Source organism: Rhopalosiphum maidis, chromosome 4, assembly GCF_003676215.2.
Source record: "Rhopalosiphum maidis isolate BTI-1 chromosome 4, ASM367621v3, whole genome shotgun sequence".
Classification (NCBI taxonomy): Eukaryota; Metazoa; Arthropoda; class Insecta; order Hemiptera; family Aphididae; genus Rhopalosiphum; species Rhopalosiphum maidis.
This window is the reverse complement of record NC_040880.1, coordinates 24,480,727-24,504,188: the sequence shown is the minus strand read 5'-3', so window position 1 is coordinate 24,504,188 and position 23,462 is coordinate 24,480,727. Positions and strand designations below refer to the sequence as shown.

The following is a 23,462-nucleotide window of genomic DNA, read 5'->3' as shown; positions in this document are numbered from 1 at the left end:
GTGTGATAAATTTAATTTGGTAGTACGTAGATATAAAATCATAGAGGACAGCTGTTTGCCTGTTTGATAGAATATCTTATTAGTTATTATTATCGATAGGTAAGGTATCCTTCAAACTAATCATTACCTATAGAAATTATTCAAAAATTTAAAATATACAAAAAATAATTTTGATGCATTTATAGGATATAGAAATACATCAGTTTGTATTATATACATTGCACAACATTGTTTTATAAAACAATTGTTATAAATCATTTAGAAACTTACCAAATATCTTAAAACAAACATAAATATACTACAGTAATATTATCGGGATCTACAACATTGAATGCAAAAAAAATCATTGTAGATGGTTAATTCAATAGATATCAACTTGGTGTTGTCACCAAATATTTTATTACATTGTTTATATTCAAGTAACAATCACAGTTTTGTATATTAGTTAATAATTATTGCCTAATAATGTAATTTGCAATTTTATTTCAAAAATGTTAAAAGTAATGACCAATGACATAATGAAGCGATATTAATAAAAATTAAATACAAATTAAATTATGTTTTAATTTTTGAATTTAATTATAATTTAATTACATTGTAAAACTAAATTGTTTTTTTGGTTAAAAAATATTATAATTCTTCAACTACTATACTCTGTCAAACAAGAGAATAGATTGTGACCCAACAATAATTGATACATCTACTTATCCCTCGAGACACCTTTACACAGTGGGATTATTTTTATTTTTATAGTCTCTATAGCAGAATGTCAAGTAGAGATAAGCAGAATCAGTGTGTTTTATAGTTGGACAGAATATAAGTATAACAACATATTTTATTATAATATACAAAACTACAATTTACTAGAAAAATGTAGTTATTTAAAAAGAGTAAAACTTTGAAATTTTAAACTATAGTGAATTTTAGTATGTATTTAAAAAGTATTGAAATTTAGATATCCAGTTTTGTTGCTGTAGTTTTGATTTTGGAAATGTATTTATTGACCACAGGCTGTACTTCTTCTCTTAGAAAATATGTTACCTATTTATAATTAATCATGTTATTAAATTTTTAATAAACATTAAATTTATTGATTGAATATTTACTTGATCGGGTGCACACCCAATGAAAGTTGATGGTTCTAAAATATGTGGTAGCTCATCTAATATCGGAGCAAAATATGGATCTTTCACAATTCTATCCAAAAGATCATTGTCTTTACCTTCAAGACGAACTGTACTGGCTGCTTCTAGTGATAAAACTCTTATTTTTTCATGGCACACCTGAAATTTGTATTTATTTATGTATTAAATGTTATAAAATAAAAGTTATTAACAACAATTTTTAAAATGATTTTGTTCTATGAATTAATTAATATACTTTATTAGTAATGGCTAATGGATTATTTAAAAAAATAAAATTTAATTAATAATGATATAAGTAATTTTACAAATAATAAATGTTTTCAGAGTATTTAAGTTTTTGAGTTTAACTATAGTTTATTCTCTATTTACTAAAATACTAGGACTATGCATATAATAGTTTGGTAACTCTGTCAAAGCCCGCTTCCACGGCTTAATTATTTTGTACATATAGTGAGTTAAAATAAACTTCCATATCTGTCATATGGATTGCAATCACTACAATAAAATGTACAGAAAGAGTAAACTCACTATATAAATTATATATTACACAAAACACTAACTTTTCAGGATTCTGACAATACATAGTTATGAAAAATATTTAAATGTAACCATCTATATGTTTTGTCAAAAATATGATTTTGATATAATATTAACCTAGAGAGATTAAATAATTTTTATTTTGAACACATTTTTATTTACATGAATATTTAATTATTTATTAATTAAATAAATAAGAATACTTAACAGTGGTGTATTTAAGCTAGAAAGAGAGGTAGACCAGTCAACCTCCCCCCCTCAAAAACATGTCTCCTTGTATAAATATTAAATCACAATTTCTTCCAAGTCAATAATATTAATTACACACAACAATTTAAAAAACAGCTTGCATTATAATATATATATTAGTATGTAATTTAATACAACAAAATGGTATAAAATGTATAATAAATCGACATAAATATACATATGATTCAATGATTGTTAAAGCTTATTCATAAAACGGTTATATCATACAAATTTGACAACATCTTATTTATCTGTTGTAGTATTTTAATTTTAAAATGAAATTAACAGTTTAGTAGTGATTGGTTGCATTTTATACCATAATCAAAAATATTAATGTTTATATAGTTATGATGTTTACTTGTCTATCTCCGCCAGCTTTGACCATTGCAATAATTATATTTTCCGTTGCCATAAAGGGTAAAACTTTTTCAATATTTCTTGATATAACTTTAGGAAATACAGATAACCCTTCAAGGATGTTTTGCACTGTCAACATTACACTGTCTGCAGCCAAAAATGCTTCTGATAAACACAATCGTCTAAAATGCCATAAATATTGTTTAAATATGTGATATGTCTCTCAAAAAAATAATTATGGTACAAAAACATTAACACAGACCTATTTGCACTGTCATCCAATGTTCGCTCTAACCATTGTACAGAGGCAGTGGCTAAAGGGTTGTTAATCAGATTCATTAGATATCGAGCAATAGAGCAAACTCTTTCACTCCTCATTGGATTTTGTTTATAAGCCATTGCACTTGAGCCTATTTGAGTGGGTTCAAAAGGTTCTCCAATTTCATTCATGCCAGCTAATAGCCTCAAGTCTGTACACATCTTTAAATATACGATACATAATAAATCCATAATATTATATATTTTTATCAGACTAAAATACTGTGGGATTGTGGGATTGCATTATAATATTATATTAATATACCTTATGAACAGCGGCCCCAAGCATACTAAGGGATCCAACAACTTCCGTGTCAACAATGCGAGGATATGTCTGACCCGTGACAGAGTATGAAGATGAGAATCCGGCAAGCCTTGTTACCCTGTTATCCAATTCTCTAACTTTTTCATAGTCACCTGTGAAACATTGAAACATTTTATGTATACAGACACCTAATGCAATTGACAAGTATACTCAGTTACAAAAGAGAATATACAAGGTTAAGTTAGTGAACAGTGGAAAGGGATAAATGTGTGGACAACTGGTGTATTCTCTTTAAGAACGGAATATAGTTATATATCACACAGTACACTCAGTACAGGATAAACAAGTAAAGAAATTTGGGCATTTTTACTATTACTTTATCATTTGTCCAAATTAATTTTGATCATGTAACATTATGAGTTCAAAATTATACGAATTTCAATAATACAGATAATTCCCATTTAATAACATTAATATGTGGCTTGGTAGTACATATGTGTGAATGGAAGGGGTATAGGGAATGATTAAATTACCATTGAAAAGTTGTAAAAATGACGCTTGCGTGCCGGTAGTTCCTTTGATACCACGAAACTTGAGGTCAGCACGAACACGACTTATGTTTTTTTCGCATAAAATCAAATCCTGTAGCCAGAGACATGCACGTTTGCCAACCGTAGTCAGTTGAGCAGGTCTGAAAATAAAAGTGTGGAATTATTTTACTTTAAAATTAAATATTAAGTGCTCAAGATTGTCTATAATACCAATATGTATGTAATATAAACATATACTTACTGAAAGTGTGTGAAACCTAGCGTGGCCAAGTTCTTGTGTTTATCTGCAAATTCGCCTAAAGTTTTCACGCAACCCGCCAATTTCGGTAATAGAATGTCGAAAGCGTCCCTCAAGACTATCAAGTCCTATGAATAATAAAAAATGATGAAAATTCTTCTAGATTCTATAAATTTATTATTATTTTTAAGTACGACGAACTGCTGGATTTACGAGATAATTATTGAGAAACTAATAACACAGAACATTCCATTTAGATGCTGAACGATCATTTCACTAACCTATTCACACCGTTTTACCAGTGGCGTATGAGGCGTATGAGGGGGTTAACTCTCCCCCCCCCGCCGCCCACGAAATTAATTCCTGTATACACCACTGCGTTTTACGGTACGATGGAATTTACTTTAAAGCTAACAATAAACCACGAAAATCACGTATAATATTTTTATAATATTACAATAATTAATAAATGTAATTATTGTTATTATTATTATATTTACGCCAAATACTCTGTAATAACACGACTACCGCGGATGATTGGATGTGGTGCAAATTAAATATTTTATTTTAAAGTAAAATTAAAATCTCCCAATAAAATACGAACTCCACGCGTATAATATACGAGATGGACAGTGCGAACACTGCGGTCACTCGCGTCAGGGACTTCGGAACTTACGGCGTTGTCTCCGATGTCGCACGAAGTGGCGCCCAAGTGAATGATGGGCCCGGCGGTCGGACAACACGCGGCATACGTATGCACGTGGGCCATGATGTCGTGCCGAGTGAGCTTTTCTTCGTTGGCGGCCGCCTCGAAGTCCACATTGTCCACATTATCGCGTAGCTCTTTTAACTGTTCGTCGGTAATTTCCAGTCCCAATTCCTGAAATCATATAAAAATATATATATTTAATTAAAAATTGCGATATTTAGTGATGTATACATATAATACTATATATATTATGTGGTCACTGGTAGGTGGGTAATTATATACGCAGACAAAAATACGTGCAGTCTTTCTATATAGGTAATAGACTCAAAAGATGTACTACACGTACCGCCACTACAAACGACCAACTCTTTAGCCTCACCACAAGCAAAATTGTATGAATATGCAATGTGCTTCGATATATTGTAATAATTTTTTAAAATGATATACGCATAGGTAGTAAAACTAAAAAAATTAGCTCAGAACTTATTAACAATATTTTAGTTCATTTACCTCAAGTAATATAGATATATTATAGGTAGTATATATATACATATATAGGTAGGGAGTAGAATATGATTATATGGAGCATTGGAGCTTAACGTACCACCTATAGGTAGCACTTTTATACAACTGTAAGTATTTCCGTTCATCAGGTTATTAGATTAATCTTAGTGTAGTGTAATGTTGCCAAATGTTATTATTTTTTTTTTGTGCAATACTACGAATAAAATAAAATAAATCCGTTGAACACTAAACTGCAGTCCAGTAAGTTGCCAAAAAAATTATAACAGCCAATTTCATATAGTGTTCACGGCTAATCCACCAACAACTAGGTAAGTACCTTCTTATGATAGTGATGTTATATTATTAAAAGAGATATAAATTGAAAAAATGACAAATGTACACAAAAGTTATTTGATGTATTTTTCATTGATTAACTTCACTAATCCAATTAAAATGTTTATTTAAATTTATGTTATTTAATTGTAGCAATATAATATATAAAACTGATAATCGAGTGAAAATGTTTACCTTTTTAAAATATTGTTATTATTATTATTATTATTATTTTAACTAACAAAAACCATTTAATTTGATCGTATTATTTTGCAAATAGTATAATTATTAATTTGACAACATTTGACTTTTTTTATTACTTGACAATACGTTTGAATTCAAGGAATGATGTAAGAGTATATATATATACCATACATTAGCTCATTAGCATATACATCCGGGACATCCCCAAGTACAACAGAAATATTGGTACATAAAGGTAAGGTGGTTAGGCAGTACGCCTAGTACATAAACTATGTACATCGGAGGCGCATATATCCACTATGAATCAATTGCATTTTTAAAGAGCCGGTGGGGGGAGGTGGGGCGAGGCTATAACTATATTATATAGGTACATATACATTTTAATTTATCACAATATGACGCACTAATTGAACCTGAAATACTCCATTGAAGCGTATGCGTTTGTAGCCGCATGCACTATGGTCGTTCGCACGCGTTACATATGCGCCACCAACGATTTTATGCCACCCGAGACCTGAATATCATATATCCTCGTCATTCAATGGGTTATATATTATTTAGGTATACAATACATATATACATGCAATATTAACGTAATGTATATAATTATAGTCATATATCAATTGTCTGTGGAGGGAAGTATAGGTACACATATACTGTTTTCTACACATTTTGAATCTTTTAAAAGAGTTATTGATAATTTTGAAAATTCCTATTAATATTGCAAACCATAGTATTGTGTAACAAACTAACATTTGTAACATGATATATATATATATATATATACCAATCATACATTAATGCACATTACATAAAATTGACTATTACAAAAATATACGCTCGACACTTTTTTACTTAATCCAAATTATTATTTATTATTAAAATACTACACGTCAGTTTGACAGTCACCATCAATACGAGCGAAACTACCACCTTCTGACATACGCACAGTTAAGTATTATTTAAAATAACTAATTATAAGCCAAACGTACGTTTGTACGTGTGTCCTTTGATTGATAAAAACTTTCTTGCACGAGTACTCAAGCCCCCAGCTACGGAAAACTTATCCATAAGAAAAAGAAATAATTCTTCCCCGGATATCTAAAATGTAAAAATAACCTTTTTTCGATTAGATTACAATTGATAAAAGCTTTAACTTTCTTTGGGATTGGAAATTTTCACCGCAAAAAATATCCTGTCTATTTTTCCCATTATCGTTGATCCCTCCCTCCTTCAATCCAATAAAAATCTCGTAGGTAATAGGTATACATGTTATTCTATTTGTACCTATATTTTACATTTTTATATTACAATAATATGTATCATACTAGACAATTATTACTAAAAAATGAGACGAAATATTTGTTACCTACAAAACGTTTATGGGTGCAGCGGTAATTAAATTCCAGTTCCTCAGTATATCATTTATATATATATATACCCATTACACATTCATTTTTATAAATTAAATGCGATTTAAAAACTATACATTGTCGTGTTATTGCTCACTGCGAGACTATTTAACATGTTAAATTAACGTAAAACCTATACATGTATAATATACACGCATACATATATATATATATCATATTACAAACATACAATCATACATATATATCATATTACACACACACACACATATATAGCAGGTACAGGCACGTAAATATTTTCATGCTTTTTCTTACGCACACAAATATCTAATCTGGTATTTCATCGTTTTTACACACACACACACACGATCAAGTGCTAATACCGACAATACTTATGGCACACCATCATACAGCAGAGGGAATTTGGAGTGTCTATATAAATACGTATAATATATTATTATGATATAACTGTACAGGTGCCCATCCTATATATGTAATGTGCACACATGATGCCACCGACAATAGGTATAGGCAGGTCGTCAAACACACCGTCATAAAGATAACGCTCTAACGTGGAGAGGCGTAAAGCTCTCATCCGCCGAATACAACACATCGCACAATAGACTGCAGTGGTAGCAAACTGCCATCAGTGGCAATATACTTGTTGTGTATAGGAGTGCGCGATTTGTCACACGACTAATACAGACCATACGGTGATTATATTGCTTAATATAGGCACTAAACAGAATTCACGATGGTCAACATAGCAAGCGTGGGCACGGTAGTCATCAAAGTCGTAAAATTGGTAAGTTATTTACTGCAGAAATACGTAGACATATTCAGCAATATGAATTTCGTTTGTATAATATATGCAGTAGCGTTGAGAAATTGAAATTCTTCAAAGTCTATAATATATGTATTCCATTATCCCACCGCCAGTACCTCGATAAAAGCATTTACTGTTGTATATTTGTAATCATACCTGTTGTAACAGTAAATACTATAGCCACCCCATCCATTAAAAAACACAGGCGACTGCCTCTGGAATCTCAATCACCCCCTTCGTCGGATGCATTTTTTAAGGATTATATAACCATACTATGTTTTAATTGGACCAGAAATTGTTCTATGTATTATTATGTCATGCATGTCCTATATTATACGCTACTGCTATACGAATTACACGCAGAAAAGTTTGTGACCCATTTATATATATAATATATATATAATAAATATATAATATATAAAATGTAAATATTAGGTGTTGAACATTATCATTTTGGTTCTGTACCGGACCGGATATCGAGGAGGATTTTTGGGGGTCGGCGGTACATGGAACTTGAACGAAGAGAAAAACCCGGATGCGGAAATTGTCGCTTCTGGCATTTTCGTTGGTTTTTTCATATACACTGTCGTGATACTAATTTCGTATGGATTCGGGTCCAACCACCAGAAGAAAACGCTAGTGGTAAATGAACAATATAATATTATATACTTAACATCATTTATAGAAAAAACGACAAATTTGTTGTACCTATATAGGTTAGCCATACTTAATTTACTTCTTTATTGACATAAAAAAAAAGACGAGTGATTTCACAGGTGGGCGACTTATTATATTCCACAAAAAAGTTTGTTGTTTTAATTTTGCGTTATCACAAACTGTAATAAAATACTATTATACAATATACATATGTACTTACAAATTATATTTAAAATAAAATCTAAAATCCTAAGAAATAATAAAAAGAGAGGGCCTATAGACAGAATAGAATAATAATAATGAATTTTAAGCAGAACTAGTATATTTTATACAGTTTTTTTTTCCAATAAAAGGGATTTAACGCGCTAATTAATAATCATCGCTCATCGTACTATGTTACATTTTTTTAAACTTCTTTTCTAGGATATCATAATGAATTTTGTCGGCATGTTTATGTTTATCGCCGTCGGTGGTATAGCGCTCCACTATTGGATTGGTTATCAGAACGAAAATAAATACATCAGCGTGACTTCCGAACGTGCCATAGGTATCACGGTGGGCGTGCTGTGCGTTCTTTCCGGTGCCGTTTACCTGGTGGACACCGTACTGTCGTTTATACATTTTGCGAGAGAAATGGAGTTTGATTAAGAGTGACTGCGACAAATTTAAGTTAATTAAAATATAGTTACTTTATACATATGTTTGACGATTTTGCTCTTCAATTGGCACAATTAATAAAACACATAAACATAATATTATGTGTGGGTGTGTATACTCTGGAAATCTTTCGGTATAAATATGTATAATAATATTTGAAGGATACCGTGAAATGTATACACGAGCAGCTGCAGGTCTACACGATGTGTATAATTCATAAATGTTGTAAAATCATTCAAACATAAATAATATGCTTTATGAAATAATATCAAATAATTAATAGTTAACTTTCTTTTTCTACTAATTTTTACTACTTCTTAATTTCTATTTACTAATTTATTTACATACCTAACGACTTTCATCCACAGATAAGCAATAATAGTATTTTGTAAATATAAATAGTCTTATAGTTATATGTTTATATATTATGTTATGTTAATAGTTGGTTAGTTGTGTTATAATTATGTATTTAAATACCATATATAAATAATTACAAATACATTACACCAGCGATCGATCGTACTTGTAAAGATTATTATTTTGAATATTCTTTTGACACGCATATAGGTTTTATTACATACTATATTATATACTATCCACGTTCGATATAGACTTAAATTGATAGCTCTAACCACGGAAACGTCGATTTTAAAATACTACAATACAATGAAGAAAACATTAAAAGCGATCATCGTAAGAAAACATTAAATTTTTACTAGAGTACTATTATGTACGATCTGCAAAAAGAAAGAAGATAGTTGATAGATAATCTGTAGTGTCAAGTAAAAAATATCGTGTCGATTGAAATTTTAAATTAAAACAGCTGGAAATCGTTTGAAATTAACGCTCCACTGAGTATCAATAAACAATATACATAAACATACACCAAGGACTGCGAGTCCGGAAGGAACACCGGAGGAAATTGCACTAACACTGCTATAACATAGGTATTATAAAACAATTGTAAAAACAAATAAAATATGTAAAACAAAAATATTGTTTTATCATATTGTATTTATATAATGAAGTTATATAGTAATCAATAGTTTCATAAACTTATTATTAATAAATTGAAAAATATTGCTTATTTAGTAACGTACGTAAATAATAAATAATAAATAATAAAATGATAATGTACCTATGTGTAAAAAAAAATATAGTTCATAATAGTTAGGGTAAAGTGTTAAGTAGATACCAAATATAAACAATATAGGCACTAGTTAGAATATTTTCAATTTAAGCGTCCCGAACCTAGTGTACAGACACTGGATTCAAGATGATCTATTATATTATATACTGTATTTTTTACACACCAATTAAAACAAAGATGTTTTTATTCAATTATATTTCTATCATATGTGTTTTTACACAGTTACCTAAATTTGTAAAAAAAAAAAAAAGGTCCAGGCCGTATATTTCATAATAATAAGGTATAAATAAATAGGTAGTAGGTAGTAATATAATAATTAGGTTTCATAAATAGGTATATATTATTTAAATGAATTAGAAAAAATAAAACCTCAAATATTTTTCATACGAATTTCCAGAGATAATAAATCGTCAAAACTTAAGTATCACCACAAACAACAGTTATTACTCTTTTATTAGTGTATTGGTAATAAATAAAACGATTGTAAAATAATCACGAGTTTAGTCACTTAAAATATTACAATATTGTAGATATAATGCTCATAAGTCATAATACTATCTATAATGAACGCGATCCTATATATGCTGTTTATATTATAAAATATACTGTGTGCTGATATGAGTAATATACAAATACAGAATAATTCACGTGAATATTAAAGTAAGATTATATATTGACTAATAATTACTACAGTACCTACCTATATTGTCCTATATGCACACACACACACATACGATGTCGCCGCTGTGACTATATAATATAGTATATACTATTACTATACGACGTAATTATAATACTGAGTACATACTGACTGCAATGAATCATATAATAATAGTGTATTTATAAATCTATATATTACTATTTATTATACTATATACTTATACGTACCACGCATGCAACTAAGTACAACATCGAGGAGGCATTTAATACATTTATTAATTTTACATTTTTATTCATTCGAGTTGTTGGAACAACTGATGATTCAAAACAATAATACAAAAATAATATTAATATAATATAGCATAATTTTATCATTCAATGGTATATTATATTACAAATTTTATGAATATTTAAAAATATTAAGATGTTATATGGCAAACAATTAGATAGGCATACGTTGTTGAAGTTCTTTGACGAATAGGTAGGTATACGTTCTATATACATTATACATATGATATATCGTATAACATCATATTTCGATAAACAATATACTATTGCTTATATAGTTATACAATATTATTTATATTTTACAGTGACACGCGATACATGTAGAAGACGATAACGAAGAGTTATATAAATTAAACAATAATATAGATAGGTATATCTATTATATATCTCTTCTATAGAGCCTGGAGTCTAGATTAATTGTTTACATTTTTTTTAATACACGGGTAGGTTTATACGACAAAAAAGATTATGATTATCAATGTATATATATATACAGTCGAATGACACACAAACAAATAATATACTTACACATAAAAAAGCGATTAACCAACGAAACGTTTCAATAAGAAAAAACCGACGCAATAATCAAACTATAGGTAGTGAAAAAAAGTTAATAATAATTAAAAAAAACTGTTAATAATCGGGGAAAACGATTAGAAAATCAAAAGAAATAAAATTACACACTAGGATACACACTATATAGTAGCACGGAAGGGGTAAAACGAAAATCTGACGATAGTTCATATATCCATTAGGTACTATTTACTATATTTAAATATAATATACGTATGATCGTAATATTATATACAACTGGCGTTTGGGTTTTAAATTGACATTTTAAATAAAATAAATAAATTCAATAAAATATGTGGGTAGGTTAGGTAAAGTCACCTACCTATACCCTATACTACAGACCTACCTTTTTAGGTAGGTATATAATGAAACCTAATTAATAATAAATAACGATAGTGATACAGTTAATATGTAGTTGCCTAACTATTTGATATATGCTTAGATAGTATAATACATTATTTACCCACATCCAGTTTAAACTTTAAAAATTATCAAAAAATTTGAGTTAATAATAGATTTTCATATTATGATTAGAGGTTGAACAGTTATACGATAATGACGGCTTTTCTCCAACAAAGTGATTATTAAAAAAACAAAAACTTATTGACTACGAAAAAAACAAGAGAAACACCTCGCGTTTACAGCATAAATATAGTATACTAAATAGCAATACCGCATTTATTTTATAATGTAGGCAAATTCGGCAATTACCCCATTCACTGGCGAGGAACCTTAAGGGCAATATACATTTAACGGCCCTTTCTTGTGTATTTAGCTAACTGTCTAAAACAAATTATACTATAACGTAAATATTTTTTTGGTATGTATTGTATTTTGGATTCGTGGGTGGCATAAACTATTCCAAGTGGTGTGAAAGTATGTATATGTATAAATGATACCATTACATTAGTATATACAATTTGTATAAAATATTACAAGGGTGGTGTTATACTTTTATACATTTATAATTTTTATTTGTTTAGCACGGGACATCCGACCCACCTCTAAAAGAGAGGGAGGGAATTTCCTAAGTGATTCGGACACTAAATATACGGCCCTGTAAAATAGGTAAAATGTCAGTGTTTCTATTATATTTTTTTTTTTTTAGTCAGGGTAGGTAAACATTAATTTTAACCGGAGTGAAAAACAAAAAACTCCAGCGAATACAAAAAAAAATCCTTTTAAAATGTTCGCAATCCCGATAGATCGTCGATTTCGCGGTTAGCCGACTTCGACTTAGTGATAATAATTAACAGGTTGCGCAGTCATATTATGCCTATATAATATAGTATATTATTGTTTATTTGGCAACGAAATTATAATATAACGTTTTAATGGGTTTTTGCTGCTTTCTGGTTTTCTCGCAACGTCTGTCGTCGGGAAACATCTCACGGCGGGAAATATGTGCACGACGCGTACACGCAGACCTAGATTTGCAATTTTATGTGCTGCTAGCGTGTCCGATCGATTTGTCTCGGGGAAAACTCGACCGGATGATATAGGTATAGATATATGAAAAACGTTCAGTGGGCGACGTTCACACCCAGACGGATCCGAGACGTAACGAAATGGGAGCGGGGCACCACGGTGTCAGACTACAGCGATATCATAATAATATATACCATACCAAGTATAATTAGTTTATTTATTTATTGAAATGCACGGCCGAAGGCTTATCCACAGTATAGCCATTATATATATACATTAAACATGCATACATACATACATACATAGGTAGAATACTTATATATATATATATATATATATATATATATATATATATATATATGCTTCCTCTTTCGCGACCCGTGCCGTGGCGGTAAATATATTATGTAAACGGAATACGACGTAAAAAACAAAACGGCACGAGCAAGAGTAAAACGCGACGACGGCGAAGAAAACAAGTAGGTCCGGAGGTAGGGAGCGGTGTTTTTTTATATAAGTAAATTTGGATCAGCGCAACAGTGGCGGTCGCGTTCCATTAGTTCCAATTAAGTCGTTTCGCGCCCTTGCGGAGGTGCAGTACGCGACGTGTTTGTCGCGGCAACAGGACCAGTCGGCAGTCTACAGCAGTCGGCACGCGAACATGGCCAACGAGAAATCGCTCAAAGAGTCCCTGCTGGCCGCCTCGCCGTTCCTGATCAAAGTCGTGGAAATCGTAAGTATACCATTAAAATTAAACTTCAATTTATATGTGCGTACTGCGTACACTATTAAATAGTTTAGTGTTCTGATCAAGAGATACAAGTCGTTTGCTTCTAAGAGTACATCGTGTAACGTTAATGTAAATGATAATATTGTACGTATAGATAATGATAGTGCACCTGCCGAAAACATGCGATACTTTCGTAATTTTGATCCGGAGCGAAGAATTTAAAACAACGTCAATAGCAATTAATAGGTACAGATCATGAGCATACTACCAGATTATACTTATGTAGTATAGATAATACCCACTGTTGATTAAAAATCGGAAAAAATACTTTAAAATAGGCCATGCGAAATATATTTTGAGAAATCAAACGAAAATGAAAAATTAACTTTAGACAAGTCATTTTTCGATTTGTACAGTAAATATATAGTTCCGAGGACAAACAAAAAAACAGAATAAATGTAAATCTACGAATGTTTACTATCTTTTTAAAATATCAAGACGGGCTGCGAGGAGAGTTCCTCTATTTATCATCAACATTAAACATGCCAATATAATATTATTTGCATAAAGATTGATTTTTTAAAGTTTTACCTTTATTTTGTTTGATATAACATTATGTCACAGGAATACAGGATACTCTTTAAATGTTGTGAAAAATATAAGTATTTGAAAATATCGTCTATAATTACATTTAAAAAAAAAAAAATCAAAAAATGAATATATGCATAATTTAAACATACAAATGGAGTGAGCATATTTGAAAAATCACTTAGTGCAGTGACATTTATAACAACAATACAATAAGCACAAAAAAATAATGGTACAAGAAACATATTTTCATATTAATAGTTTTATACAAAACATTATTGATGTTTCCCAATTTCCCAATTTTATCCTAATGAAATTGTAAAACCAATAGACTTTTTTAGGAACTACTGGTCATTTTACTCCTCATCCATATGACCATATATGTACAATAATGTATATAGCTACAAACAGAAAGTTATATTTTTAAGGATCTATATGGGCCCTATAATATTTGCTTGCACACCCACCAATATATACCAAGTTGCGGCATTGATTATGTGTATTGAAATACGTATCCCCCGGAAACAATCTTTGCATTTCCTATTATACAATATTTGAAATCATTAAAATGTATAGACGCCGCGAAAATTGATAATGGGCTCTGAACGAAATTTATTTGTTGACTATCATGAACATCTATATAATAATACCTACAGTCTACAGGTGGTCGTATAATTCACGATTTTGCTCGTATTTGTTATTTCAGATACTGGGGTTGACTAGCATCTGTCTGATCATTAGCCCGTACTCGTCGAGGCTTCACACCAGCACAGGTAGAGCGGGTTTCGTGTACTCAGCTCTATCTGGTGCAATCTTGGTCGACCTTCTCATAGTGGTCAGCCATTTTTTACAACAAAAGATACCGAAAAAGCCGGTAAGTTCGCCGTTACCGTTAATCATATTGGTGACCACGTAAGGATTATATGAATGCACAAAAAACAGATTTATAGAAGATTTTATTTTTGCCTCGTCGTCACTTATTGGCTACAGAATATAGACATAACTAAACAATTTTTTTTTTTTTTTGTATTAATCTGAATGAACATTTTGCCTACAACTAATAATTCACTGCTAAGTTTATATATTTGTAAGTGGATTATAATAAATATAAATATAAATTACTATATTAATTATATATCGTATCTACATAACTATAATCTTATATATTTTAATCAACTAATTTAAATTTTATTTTTATTTTGAATGTTTTATCTTTAATATAATATATATATTTCCAATTTTACGGTACCTAAATATTTAATAAATTATAGATAATATCTTAAATTAAGAGGACGTAGTACCCGCATATGTTGTCTCCGTTTTATACATATAAAATATAGCAAAAACTGTTTGGCATGGGAGTGGTTCTACTCAGGCTGTAATGATAGTTAAGACTCTAAATTAATGTACAATATAATTGAGAATATTATCTGCAAAATAAAGTTTTTATTTTTTTGATACCACTTATACAAAAAAAAGTTTTTATTGTTTCAAAATTCATTATTATTGAACTCGAATTACATTTTTGTAGTTCCGGTATCGAACAAATAAAAAGGTATTTCACAGAATAGGTTCTCCTTTTTATGTGGTGAAAATTTCGTTTCTTAGTTATGACTGAGCCTTCTCGATTCTTTTCCGCGAAAAACAATTTTTGCTATATTTTACATTTATACAACGGAAACATCACATGTGGGTGTATAACGTTCTCTTAATGTTAGTCAATTTACCTATATCGGCTATATTATAAAATTTAGAGGTAAGAATATTATGTAAGACATCACGTACACTTTTATCGATATTCTAATTTTAAAATAAGTTATGAAAATTTGAAAGTTTTAACATTTTACATAGCTATAAATCACTTAAAAATTTAAATATCAATAAAAGCCTACGTGATACTCTAGGTTTTTACCTTCAAGTTTAATATCAAGTAAATTAACTTAACTTTAATATTAAAACAGTATAAAATGGATTCCTGAACACAAATATGATATGACGTGCAATAGTATGAAACGCACATATGTGCATGTCCTCTAAATTCTTCAATACTGAGAATAACCAAATTTCAGAAACAGTATTGCAGTATCTTTGTTCTTAGCTAATTTCTTGCTTAATCGAAGAAAACATTATTTTTGACTAATCAATAAATTATATTGGGAAATTATAAATTCATTCGATGGATCAGCTCCCCAGTGGAATCACCACTGCTATTACATGGTATTCTATAGTATACTAGGTATATTACTAGGACCTAGTCACATTATTATGTTTAATTATTACAATATTGTATCACGATCAACTATGGTACACCGCATGATAACACGCATCGTCGTCTCGTTTGTCATATAGAGTATAAGTTGTATTTTTTGTTTATATTTTTAGTGCTTAATTGTGTCGTGCTGGTACGGCTTGATGCTGGCCATAGCCGCTGGCATCATATTCTCGGACTGGAGAGCCCTCCAATTCGCCCTACAGGTGCGTCCGTCCAAGAACAGAATGGATCTGATGATATCCTCGGCGATCACAGCCACGCTGACATCCATCACGTTTTTCGCTGACTTTGTGTTGACATTCAGGTACGGATGAAACCGCACACAAAAAGTATTCGAGTGATCAATACCTATCTACATCCTATGCTCTGCCACAGGACATAATTTTGAATCGGCTATTATTTTTTTTATAGAACATGTTTCTTTTTCATCATAATTATTTTATTGATTATCGAACGTCACTAAAAATTCACAGTTATTCTTTATATCATAAACACGGTTTTTTTCACGTTAATTGCACTTTTTTTTATATATATATAGTAAATAAATACGATGAATAATAGAATATTATTTTAACGTTAAATCCAGTAATCTCACGGTTCACAAATAAAATATAATACATAATAATATTAATACAATTTATACGTTAATATGCAAAAAATATAACTAGGGCTCGGTAATTAATGCACCAATACTACCAAAAAATACATATGCATCAAAATTATTTTTAAATTGTAAACCAACTTTTGTATTATAAAACACATGGATACCTAGGTGCTAGGTATTAGATATACAAAGTTTTGAATTATTGTATGTGTTTGTTTAAGTACCCAGATTTTAAGAATTTTAATTCAAAACTACAAGATTGTACCTAATAGTACTCTCAGGCTATGATTCTAATTTTTATTAAGTTAATCCAGCTATTTTTGGCTATTCAGCATAAACTAAAAATATACAATCTACTTCCTGGCCCTTGTGATAACCCTATTATTATATCTAACAAGCATATATTTATATATTTTTTACACTTTAAGCTATGTCATATATGTTAACTATATTTTTAAGTGATATATTATTTTTTTACTAACTATTTATACAATTCATATTATTATATAGGTAGTTTGGTATTTGTATCTTCAATAAACATAAATTTAATATTATGTAGAATATAGATAGAGACCTACTTACATACTATATGTTATTTTTTGTTTTAATAAAACAATACCTCAGTATGCATGTTTAATTAAAATTACATAAACATTTTCTACTTATTAAATAGACATAATCAATTTTATTATTATTAAAATAAATGATCAATTTAATATCAAGTATTTCATAAACATTTTTATTACACATAACGTCATAAAGTATTTATAATAATCAAAAGTTAAAAAAAAAACATATATTTATAAATATATTTTTTCATTATATACAAATAATATTAATTGGTCAAATAACACTTAATATATATTATATATTATACCAATATAAATATATAAAAAATATTATTTATAATGTTGGTAAATGTAATTAAAAATTAAGGACTGATTTTTGAATATATTAATCATTTTAATTACCTATTTAAATGAAGATAAAAATGAATGTGTTAAACCTAGAGGAACATTTATGTTTTAAGGTTACTAAGTGGAATCATTTGTTGGAATGTTCTATAGGTTAATGGTTTTTACAAATATTTTATAAGTTAAGAATTTCTGTAAAATGTATTCAATGATTGTTAAAAATTATATTTTATATTTTTGCACTGTATTTCAATTTTCTAAAATTAATCTATGGTATATAAAATAAAACAATTTCACAAAATGTCATTATTTCATTAATATGTCTTAAGATATCACAGACAAATTATATCTAAATGCTAATGGAATATTTATGTTACACATCTAAGCTTATAAAATCATTTTTAATCTTAGATATATGTACCTAGGGTATTGACATTATTTAAAACCAATTTCAGTAAAGGAAAACAATTAGTCAATAAGAATGTGGAACACTGTTAATGTATTTTAAGTACCTATATATCTATCACATTCTTGGTGGTTAATACTGATTATCTTTCCATATATCATCCATGTTAAAAGGTTGGTTAATACAACCTAAAGAGTACTGTTCTAATGTATTGATGTTCTGACCAGTGACAGGAGATAGTTTTTCATTATCCATAGTAAAAAATGATGTATCCATATTTTCAACTATGGGTTGTAACTTTTGGCCTGAATACGATGATTTAAAGTACTTTGAGGTGTTTACGTTGTTTGTTATAGTTGGTATTACTTGAGATTGATTTTGATATCTAGAATTTAGCATATAGTTTGTACTCTGTTTAGTAGTGGATAAACAATTTAAATTTGATGAACATGGTTTTTTAAATGTGTGAACTTTTGTTGGTAAAGTACATCCAAAATCTTTTGAACTGTTGTCATTAGTCCAAATAGTACGTAATGGAAATTTAGGTAAGCTATTTTCTAATTCATTCATATTATATTTGTCTACACAAAAATTTAATGTGTTAAGCTTTTTTACTTCTTGCTGTTTCTGAGATAATTGTAGACCAACTGACTTTTGATTATTCATATTAAATCTGGGTGGACAAACAGGAGTATCCATACGCATAACTGGTACAATCATTTTATATTCCTTGTCGTCATTTTTATGTTGCATCAAGTTAACATTTTCTTTACTGGAGCAATTGTTTATGTGATTTGGTTTAAAAGGCTTAAACGACATGCTTTTGGGCAAAGTTGTTGGCAATACATTAACACGTTGATTATTGTTGTTAGGAATAATAGGAACAAATCGTACTCTGTTACCTTGTGGGTTTATTGAAATATTCTTCTTTAAATCTTCCCACCTTTCCTTCAATTGAAAATGTAAAAATGAATTGTGTATTATTACTAAGTAAATACATCTAGACAATAATAATATATGCTTAAATACTCTTTCACTACTATAACGCTACAGCTGCATATGACAAATATTCATCTACATAGCTAAAAATATTTATTATGTATTTGTAAAACTGCAAGCAAATATTTAATAGGTAACTATAAAACAACATAAGACAACTACCCCATTGAACAATACAATATTTTGATTACACATTTCATGTTAGTCTAACCTAACTTAACTTATCTCTAACAATCAAAGTTGAGTTTAAAGATAATTCAATATTAAATTATACCAACAGCTTTAAGGTTATTATAACAATTAAAATCAATAGGATAGCCTTACAATAGCTTAATTCATTTCTTATAAGATACTATACAATTTCCAATCTATAATCAAATTAAGTATTTATGAGGACAAGAACTATCAACCTCAATTATTAACATGTATAGTTATTTCAATAAGCTAATGTTTTAAATTTTGAATTCTCACAGTCATTAATTATAGATACTTCTTTGGTATTTGACATTTTATAGTATTCTAAAATGTATTAAATTGGTAAAAAGGTATTTTAATTATAAAATTTAATATCATTTGTATATATCTAACTTAGTTTGAATATTGTGCATGTTTTAATATAACCATACAACTTTTGATAGTCATGGGCCCCTAACATTTTAAGGGTAAGGAAAAATAAAAATCTCAAATTTAAGCTAATTAAAGACAATGTTATTTCAACATATATTTAAGTATAAATCTGCTTTTATTATATGCTATATAAATTTAGTATAAGGAAAAAATAATAGATAAAATATAATCAAATCCATTACTTGGTATCGGTAAATAAAAACGGCACACTGCTTCATTTCAATGTAGTTCAATAATTTATTTTACAATGTTCAAGTCATTAGGTAATAATATTACTAATATTTATTCAATCATGAGTTAATAATATTTTTCCAGGGGGGTAAGTGTCCCGTTTTGCCCTCTGCCAATGAGCTACCATCAACCATGATGATAGGTAAACATCTATTTACGAGGTAAGACTTATATTTTAGTAAGTGTAACAAATATCTGAAACACTGAATGAAACAACTATACTTACAATAAACAATGTACTTGGAAAATACATTGTACACCATAATGGGAAAAAATTTTTTTTTAAAGAAAATTGATGATACTTACCTAACTAAAAAAAAAAGAATACCTACAAATATATAAGTATCTATTTTAGATTCTAAGTAGAGCTTTAAATGTAATGATTTTACAATGTTTTTATGTCTATCGTTACTTTTTAGGACATTATAAATGCTTTGATTTTTAACTTTGGGATAGAACTAGTTGTTATTTAATTTAAAAGTAAAATTTCCCAGCATTTTATTCAATAATTGGGGAAAACAAAAAAAAAAAAATTAAAGAAAAAAAGGAATATTTATAGTAAAACAGTTTTTAACAAAATGTATACCTTTTGTTTAGTCATAATTCAAAAACGAATAACTGTAGAAACTTAAAATTTTCACTAAGTATTTTTACATGGTATTATTTTCAAAATATTTTAACTATTTATTAGCATGAGAATTTTTTTTTAACTTTAAATGTCAATAAAAAATTCTTGAAAATGTAATACAAGATTCCACATAAGAAGTTCTTATATCGGAGTATAAATATTAAAAATACACAAGAACAATATTTTTTTGATAGCAAGGTATACCATCTTCACTCAAAAATTAATACTTAACAGTTATATAGTATGGTATAAATTACATTAATTATTATTATGATAATAATTATTTTAATATTATAATAAAAGCAATGTTTTCGGCAAAAACTGAATCAACATATCGTAATAGTATAATAGTAAAATAAATTACTTTAATATCATTATCAAAAACCATACTATAAAAATTTAACACATTTAATGTACTTAGTGATATAGGCTGACAATCTTTATTCAGAATCATTTTCTGTATACAATGCTTTATGAATTAAAATTAAACACACCAATTACAGTGATTCGTTCAACACCTAGGTACTACACAGCAGAAGGGAACTAGCCAACCTTTTTTTAATTATAACTTATAATTTGAACGTTATGTTTGAAACTAGAATGTTATGTATATGACAGTAGATGAAATAAAAAACAAAATACCTGTTCAGCTTGGGCTAGCAAAGTCCAAAGACTTCTCCATGTAGTAAATTTTTTCTTGTCACTAAAATTGAATTTCATTTCTGTAGACGCATATCTTGTTGAAAGAGGAGATACATAAGTATCATAAACAGAGTTAGACATGGTTCCAGTAAGAATAGTTTAATTTTAAACAATTAACTTAATACGAAAAAATTATAATACGATGATTATAAAATATTTAAATTGAAAAACTATAAAAAAAAAAACTATAAGCCTATACGCAGAAAACTGAATAGAAAATGCACATTAAATTATGTTAAAAAACGTGTTTCAATCATTGATATTAGATACATATATAGTATAAGGTCTATGGCTTATCGGCTTCAATAATGAATGTTGATAAGAGTTATCTATTTTCAATAATTATTTCTTATCATGATATTATTATTAGCTTTTAAAATTAAAAATTAAAAATCTTTGTTTAAATATTATCAAAAGTCAATAGTCAATACAGTTGTACAAGTTCAAATACCTACTAATTAGTAATTTTCAAATAATATTAAACTAATATTAATTTTCAGTTACTATTAAGACTTTAGAATAAAAATAAATACAATAATTTAACTTGAATACTCCTGTATATATATCATGATTTAATTATTCTAAGAATTATTGTTTTATTGATTGCTTAAGTTTATGTAATATTCATAGATAATATGTTTAATAATGCATTTTTATTAATAAAAGGCAATTAACTATATTATACTATTTAGTTACAGTGAATAGTGATAACGTCAAACAACACAATTACATAATAATAATTAAATAATAACTTAATTTGTACAATGTTAATGTTATTAAAAAAGCTAACGGTCCAATATGTGGTCTACATGTCATATTTATCATCCTATCGATAAAATTGTATTGACCTAACTGTTTCTTTGTTAGAGTAATTACTTATTGTCATTTAAGACATGATGTATACTTTTTTTTTTTTTGTAGAAAAACAAGATTGAGAAACTCTTTTACCTTCATAATGATAAAATCCAAATCTCCTAAATTAGATCCATAGCTTGAATTTTTGAAGATTAATAGACTTAAAAAAATTAATTTAATGCAAAAAATAATTAATGTCAAAATTTTTTAATTAATTTAAGTATTATCTAATGAAATGTATTAATATATTAAATTGTAAACTGTATTTTAAACCGTAAATTGATGAACTTATAGATTACATATTAAATTATGAATTGATGCAAGTATAGAACACAAATTGAACCGTTAGATAGATTAAACCTTAACAGGTTTAATTTTAAATATTTTTCCCAATTAACATAAATTAATAAATTCAAGGTTGGTTAATTTGATTTTCATTTCTTATAAGAATTTAAGTTATAGATTAGACTTCCAAGTTTTGGAAATTGTTGCTAGCATTAAACATTTTTATAATATTTTAATTAAATTATTTTAAAATTGTTGGTTAGTTAACATTTTTTTATAGTTTTGTTTTTAGTATATTTAACATTATTATTACAATATTACCTACCTAAACAAATTCATACACAATAACATTTAAAAAGTACAACCTACCTACTAGTTTCTACAAATAGAGTTTTAATCATGTAAACTATTAAACCTAGGTACCTATCAGTTAAATTTATAACTATACATTTGTTTTTGTTTTTCAAATACTTAACTTATTTATACATTTTTCACAACCAAAACTTAAGAAAGCCCCAAGTTTCTGATAGTAGTGTATACTTTATAGATTATTTTCATAGGCGTGCGCACGGGGGGTTCTGGGTGTGCCTGTGCACCCCCTGACA

General features: G+C 28.3%; 3 protein-coding genes across 3 annotated transcripts; 2 read left to right on the top strand and 1 right to left on the bottom strand.

Annotated features, from left to right (window-relative positions):
• Nucleotides 1-544: 544 nt before the first annotated feature.
• On the bottom strand, nt 545-21,918 carry LOC113557200 (adenylosuccinate lyase). The gene is made up of 9 exons (XM_026962584.1): nt 21,658-21,918; nt 4,337-4,540; nt 3,664-3,788; nt 3,405-3,562; nt 2,872-3,023; nt 2,551-2,768; nt 2,290-2,470; nt 1,107-1,283; nt 545-1,041 (listed from the first exon to the last, which is right to left on the bottom strand). Exons 1-9 carry the CDS (start codon nt 21,796-21,798, stop codon nt 952-954), a joined length of 1,446 nt encoding a protein of 481 aa, XP_026818385.1. The 5' UTR covers nt 21,799-21,918; the 3' UTR covers nt 545-951.
• Nucleotides 7,307-9,202, top strand: LOC113557209 (protein snakeskin). The gene is made up of 3 exons (XM_026962595.1): nt 7,307-7,585; nt 8,042-8,248; nt 8,687-9,202. The coding sequence occupies exons 1-3, from the start codon at nt 7,535-7,537 to the stop codon at nt 8,909-8,911; spliced, it is 483 nt and encodes a 160-aa protein (XP_026818396.1). The 5' UTR covers nt 7,307-7,534; the 3' UTR covers nt 8,912-9,202.
• On the top strand, nt 13,479-17,679 carry LOC113557216. The gene is made up of 3 exons (XM_026962608.1): nt 13,479-13,749; nt 15,041-15,208; nt 16,717-17,679. Exons 1-3 carry the CDS (start codon nt 13,678-13,680, stop codon nt 16,918-16,920), a joined length of 444 nt encoding a protein of 147 aa, XP_026818409.1. The 5' UTR covers nt 13,479-13,677; the 3' UTR covers nt 16,921-17,679.
• Nucleotides 21,919-23,462: the final 1,544 nt, after the last annotated feature.

Excerpts from the sequence above, each read along its gene's own strand:
- LOC113557209 (XM_026962595.1), top strand. The coding sequence starts at position 7,535 with ATGGTCAACATAGCAAGCGTGGGCACGGTAGTCATCAAAGTCGTAAAA. Across the intron at positions 7,586-8,041 it reads TCATCAAAGTCGTAAAATTG|GTGTTGAACATTATCATTTT; the intron begins GTAAGTTATTTA and ends TGTAAATATTAG. Across the intron at positions 8,249-8,686 it reads ACCAGAAGAAAACGCTAGTG|GATATCATAATGAATTTTGT; the intron begins GTAAATGAACAA and ends CTTCTTTTCTAG.
- LOC113557216 (XM_026962608.1), top strand. The coding sequence starts at position 13,678 with ATGGCCAACGAGAAATCGCTCAAAGAGTCCCTGCTGGCCGCCTCGCCG. Across the intron at positions 13,750-15,040 it reads TGATCAAAGTCGTGGAAATC|ATACTGGGGTTGACTAGCAT; the intron begins GTAAGTATACCA and ends TTGTTATTTCAG. Across the intron at positions 15,209-16,716 it reads AAAAGATACCGAAAAAGCCG|TGCTTAATTGTGTCGTGCTG; the intron begins GTAAGTTCGCCG and ends TTATATTTTTAG.
- LOC113557200 (XM_026962584.1), bottom strand. The coding sequence starts at position 21,798 with ATGTCTAACTCTGTTTATGATACTTATGTATCTCCTCTTTCAACAAGA. Across the intron at positions 3,024-3,404 it reads ATTTTTACAACTTTTCAATG|GTGACTATGAAAAAGTTAGA; the intron begins GTAATTTAATCA and ends AATGTTTCACAG. Across the intron at positions 1,042-1,106 it reads TTGGGTGTGCACCCGATCAA|GTAACATATTTTCTAAGAGA; the intron begins GTAAATATTCAA and ends AATTATAAATAG.